Source organism: Eptatretus burgeri, chromosome 9 (genome assembly GCF_056783735.1).
Source record: "Eptatretus burgeri isolate ZD-2024b chromosome 9, Ebu_testis_v1, whole genome shotgun sequence".
Classification (NCBI taxonomy): Eukaryota; Metazoa; Chordata; class Myxini; order Myxiniformes; family Myxinidae; genus Eptatretus; species Eptatretus burgeri.
The window spans coordinates 18,888,431-18,894,430 of NC_140969.1; the positions used below are offsets into that span (position 1 = coordinate 18,888,431).

The following is a 6,000-nucleotide window of genomic DNA, read 5'->3' on the forward strand; positions in this document are numbered from 1 at the left end:
CGGTGATGCGATGGTGGCGAGTTGTGACGGTAAAGGTCATGGCGGTTGTGGTGAAGCGGCGTTGTGGTTGGTGGTTGATGTTGTGGTTGTGATGGTGGCGATTGGTCCAAAATAAAGATAGTAAAAGAAAAACGGCTATCCTGAAGAGTCGCAGCACGTATAAATGACATGTATTCCCACTAGACAACGGGTTTGGGCCTAACTACACATGCACTTACCGAGATACCTCACCTAAGGGACCTGAATGGTGGTTTGCGAATCTGGTAACCATAACAATATATATACATACATATATATACATATACATATATATACATATACATATATATATATATTTATATATATATATATATTTATATATATATATATATATTTATATATATATATATATATATTTATATATATATATTTATATTTATATATATATATATATATATATATATATATTTTTATATATATATATATATATATATATATATTTTTTATATATATATATATATATTTATATATATATATATATTTATATATATATATATATTTAAATTATTTACCTGTGTTGATGCATGTGCAGTTGCCTTGCTTTTTATTTGCCAGATTTGAAGCTGTAAAATCCTGCTTGGATACATTAAATATGTATGCATTGAAGTTTTAGCTTCTACTTTTTATTTCCATGGAGCCTGGTGTTGGCTTAGTGGTTAGGGTGGTGGCTTGGGATCCCAGGGTCCTGAGTTCAAGCCCCATTGGCTGCTGAATTAACACCAGGGGGTTGACTCAGCCTGTCATCCTTCCGAGGTCGGTGAAATGAGTACCAGTGTACTGGTCCCGGTGTATGCCCCGGTAAGAATAGGTGTACCATATCCCTGTGTGTCGTAAGAGGCGACCAGGGTTGGCGTCAGGAAGGGCATCCGGCCATAAAACATTGCCTCAAGAAAAAGCCCAACCCCTGCACAGCAGGGAAAAATGGCTGTAAAAACGGTCATTTTTATTTTATTTTATTTTATTTCCATGGGTCAGTGTTGAAAATTGCAAATTTGGCGAATTGGGAAATCACAAATCCATTTTAATATGTCGAGATTGTTAATTTTGACACTTATTACAATGGATAATTCCTGCTTTTGAACTTTTGTGGTATTTGCAACATTGAAACATGTTTTGGTAAATTTACTTGCTCTGCATGTCTGATTCCTGCTATCCATAACCACTGTGTATTTTTTTGATTGATACATATTCTTTCTGTTGCCCTTTTTGCTTAGGTATCTTGATGATGTTTCTCTCCACCATCTCATAAATGCTCTCTGCTCTTTGTCCAATGAGGCTATGGAAATGGCTTGCACGAACAGCAAGGTATGGGGAATTGCTTTCAAGTTGCTGGTCTAAGATTTGGATCGGAAGTGTTTTTTTGACCGAGTGCGCTACTCCTGTAAAAGAGATTGATTTGCTTATGTTGAGCTGCTTGCTGGATCTTTATCAGCTTCATTTGGCCATGTTGGCCAACATTCAAATTGTCCAAGTATCAAACTTTGGTTTGGACAGTCGTGACACTCGTGCTTCCAATTTTTAATGATCCTGCAGCTGTTTGATCCACTTTTTTATGCATCCCTAGGAACCTTCGCTGTTCGCTGTTGCCAAGCTGCTTGAAACTGGGCTCGTGAACATGCATCGCGTAGACGTCCTCTGGCGTCCTGTCACGGCACATCTAATGGAGGTATGCACATGCCTTCATTTCCCCGCTGAGCAGATTTGTTTGGCACACCGTGTCTTTTGATGCCTTTGGAGATCCTATTGTTATCACTTTTTTAATTTTCTTTTTTCCTCTACCTCTGACATTACTAGTGCCAAGATATTGGTGGTCTTTTAATTGCTTGTGTCTATCTTCGTTTGCATTTGGAATGCTGAAATAGCTATTAACCTTTTATCTAACATGTTTGATTCACTGTGAAAACTGCCAAAAGTTTGTGATTTAATTTTTTCTGGAATACCTGGTTAATGTTTGCTTTTGTTTTGTTTCAATCTCCTCCTCTTCACCTCGCGACCGACCAAACAGAAGGTAAATTCGCTTTGGCATGCACAGTGACCTCGTTCAGTGCTCGTGCATGTCATCTCAGGCCACTCGCCTTCATGGTGGTCTGTGTGTGAATGTTCCGACAATATGGTCCCAGTGTGGTATAGAAGAGGATTTTCGGTATTTTATTTCTGCCCTAGGTTTCTCAGCATCCAAACATGCGTATGCGTGAGTGGGGTGCTGAGGCTGTGACTACACTCATCAAAGAGGCACTCGCTTTCAACCACTCACCCCCTCTTTCAGAGAACCAGGTGCGAGTGTGTTTGTTTAATTATTTTTCTTCCCGCTTCTGTGTAAATGACAAACGTCCACACAAGTGCAGTTAAATTATTCTGCTCTTGCTTTTCAGATTAAATGTCAGTATCATTGTTGGGATACACTGGAAAAATATTTTTGGATTATGGAATATTTTTTGATTGTCGAAATCGTCCGTCCGTCATGCTATCTCCTCATAAACGGTTGTGCAGAAATTCACCAAACTTGGTAGTTATGATCACCACATGGCACGATGGTGCAAGAGCAGTATTATTGTCGGCTCTGCCCCCATGGGGCAGGGTCAAAAGCTCAAATATCAAAAAATGCAATTACAGGCACATTTTAAAACATTTTTAATGCAACTTTATATATGTAATTAACATTACAGGTTGCATGGCATGTTTAACAATCTTGGGGATTTGTTCCCCAGTTCATGCCCTTGGGGTGGGGACTTGGGTTCACAGTGGTCAAAAAGGAAGTTTTTTTTTTTTTTAAACTTAAAATTTGATGTTGGGTCATTTCTGGTGGAGCTTTTTGCTATCTATCAACTTTAATGTTGATGGGATGGGATTTTCGATGGTGCTCCATCGTCTTCGCTCAAGTTTTTGAAATCGTTCATCAGTAGTTTGTCAGACATGGTTGCCACAGCAACCTGTTACCAAGGAATTTCAGAAATCGAAAAAGTTGGACGTGTGTTTTCATGAATGTTCAGCAATTTAAATTTCTTGATATGCATCAGTTCCAAAATAAAGCACATCTAGCAATTGGTTTCTATGATAATTATATTCCTTAAAATTAGAATTTTTTGAAACAAAATCTTTAATGTTTGCATCAGGGCCTTGAGGTACGCATACACAGGATGGCCTTGAGTTACGCACATTTGCCTCTAAGCTGTCTAGCCTGGATTTGAATCTCAGCCCAGCTATAAACTGTCATCTTGGTGTTTCACAGGCAGGGTCATTAATCAATTTGTGTGCCATCCCTCGGATGGACGATAAACTCGGCATCTCGTCTGCCAGCATTACTTGGTGGATGTTAAAGATCCCATGCTGTCCTTCATGAGGAGTAGGAGAGCTATCACTGGCACCTTGAACAAATTCAAAATTCTTACCTTGACTTACTGAATTAGAGTGGTGACCTGACCAAGATTGAAGCTGAGTAGCTGCTTCAGCAGCACCAACACCCTGCATAAGGGCATGATGATTATGATGACTGTGATGATGATAATGGCCCTACAAATTGGTAATGTCATATGTTTCAGAGCTTGCATCTGTAGTTCGACAAATATTTTTGCAGAACTCTGGCTCCTTTTATGCCAACAGCAAAATTCATTTACATAAAATAACATAACGGAGGAACTAATTTCTAACTGAACCCCATCATTTATTCAAACGTTTGGAGTCGTGATGTTCATGAAACGGCATTCTCTTTTAATTGCCAGAATCTGTCTCCATTTAAAATGATCCGAGACCATTGGGGGAACCCTTTTATGTTACTAACAGTTCCTTAATGCACACAGAGCTCGGCAACCTTGTGCCATCAATCATTGCAAGGGTCCTACGGCTGTCCAAGGTCTGCAAGACAGCCCTCATAAAGGATTTTATTCATCAACAGCCATCTGCATCCAATCTCTGACAGTCTAAATTTCACCTAGTATTTTCATTTAATTTATTATTTTGCAGGTACATCAATACTTGCATTGTGCCCCTGCAGGATTGCTACAAAGTGAACCAAATCACTATTGAGTAGCTCTCCCGGCACTGAAAAAAAAAAACAGGATAACCCCCCCCCCCGCCCTTCCCCTCCCACCCAAAATTTTGGACAAATGAGAAGTATTACAAAATTACACATTAAATACAAGGTAAAAAGTTAAAATTGCACAAGTATATTCAAAAAGGGGAAAACTTGTAATTACAGTCGGACATAAAACAAACCTGGATGGGTAATTTTGTCAAGGGGTGGTTCACATCTGGCACCAACCAATGCTTTTTAAGGTTCTAAATAAGAGTTTAGACCAAAGATAAAACTGTCTACAACATCGGTGGGAAGAGTATCCCACAGATGGGGGAATTTGATAAAAAGAGAGTGATAAAGCATTTGTTCTGGAGCAGTGATGAATATATTTAACATTATGGACGTGTCTTTGATTAACATTAACAAAATTATCAAGAGCAGTGTTAAATGTGTTATACAAACACTTTGTGACAAAAACAACAGACAAATATTTAAACTGTTCGTCAACAATGACATCTCTAGCTGGGAGGAACAGGGGGAATAATCAATATTGTCACCACCATGATTTGGTATACGTCTCCTTGGGAGACCTCGATAGGATCAGATAAATCTCTCTCCAGAGAGGATTGCTGGGAGAGAGTACTTGGGCACCAAATGGGGGCAGCGTTGTCAAAGATGGGTCAAACGAGCACAGTAAAGTTTTCTTTATTTTGTTTTATTTTAAAACTAGTGTGTGAGCATCTTCACAATTCACAAGTCTTCTGATAAACCCGGTCATTCTGGTTTCTTTTGAGACCACTGTGTTAACATGGAATTTCCAGGTATCTTGAGTGACAACATCCTTCCTCTTACAGTTCAATAGCCCTTTGTCAGCCTGGTTCCATACGTGTCCCTTTCCATTACCCACACTGGGCTGACAGAATAGTTTAGAGGTAGCTTCGTCTTTGAGCTGTCTAGTGTGGGTTTGTTTCCTGACTATAAATAGTTGGTGTGGTGCTTCAAAGGCAGGACATTCGATCAATGAGTATGTGCTGTTTATTGAATCTGACTAAGCTGGGGACCTGTCTGACAACATTGGTTGCTGGTGGCATTTAAAATGCTTAAGATGCTTGGTGTCTCTCACAAGAGTAGGCCATCTTTTGCTGGCTGGATTCAAAAATCCTCCCCAAGTGTGGAAAAGCACCATGCCAGTGGCCTTGCCTTGCACAAAAATGATGTAAAACAGCAGTTTGGTACTGCACACAATCAACAGGATTTCCAACATCAGTATGTGCATGTTTCTTCATGCAGCGGCTACAGGCAGCTCTGCTGGCACCCCTGCGCGACCTCTCGCAAACGACGCATGCTGATATCAGGCAGCGACAGCTTGAATGCGTCTTGCAACTTCTGCAGAGCCAAGGAGAGCGGCTGGGACCTGGTTGGCCACTTGTCCTGGGGGTTATTGGGGCAATTCGCAATGACCAAGGGTACGTGGATGTGCAAGCTTGGAATTTTTTATTTTTATTTTGAAGAATGCAAGTAGATAGGAGTGGCTAACTGTTTCTTCATAAATAAGTAACTAAGTACAAGCTTTAGGAGGGAAGAAGGAGTTGGCAATCTTTTTTTTTTATTTTTTATTTTTTCTAAGTAGGGATAGTGTATTTGTTTTTTTTGGACACTATCCGTGCATACCTCTCACTTTGCTGACTGGTTTAATAAAAAAACAGCATTTTTCACTTCACAAACATATTGCATGTCTATCTGTGAGTCTCAATGAGGGTGTCAAATCCAGTGAAAGGCACAAAAAAGGAAATTTTATAAACACATTGTTGCTGTTGCTGTTGCATGTATGCATTTTCCTTGTGATATTATATATAAATTTTTTACGATTGCTTCGAGGTATTACTGTATATAATTTTATGTGCCCCTTCCGTGTCCCTCACATCTTATTCTAAACGAAGGCTTCCTGC

At 39.5% G+C, this 6,000-nt stretch overlaps 1 protein-coding gene across 4 annotated transcripts in view; it reads left to right on the plus strand.

Moving 5' to 3' along the window:
• The window catches only part of MON2 (MON2 regulator of endosome-to-Golgi trafficking), a 184,974-nt gene that overhangs the window by 126,162 nt on the left and 52,812 nt on the right, over positions 1 to 6,000 (plus strand). For all 4 annotated transcript variants that reach the window (XM_085894252.1, XM_085894254.1, XM_085894253.1 and 1 more), the window contains 4 exons: positions 1,254 to 1,344; positions 1,604 to 1,705; positions 2,203 to 2,313; positions 5,342 to 5,517. In XM_085894252.1, the coding sequence (XP_085750378.1) occupies positions 1,254 to 1,344; positions 1,604 to 1,705; positions 2,203 to 2,313; positions 5,342 to 5,517 (480 nt within the window). The remainder of the gene's footprint in view (positions 1 to 1,253; positions 1,345 to 1,603; positions 1,706 to 2,202; positions 2,314 to 5,341; positions 5,518 to 6,000) is intronic.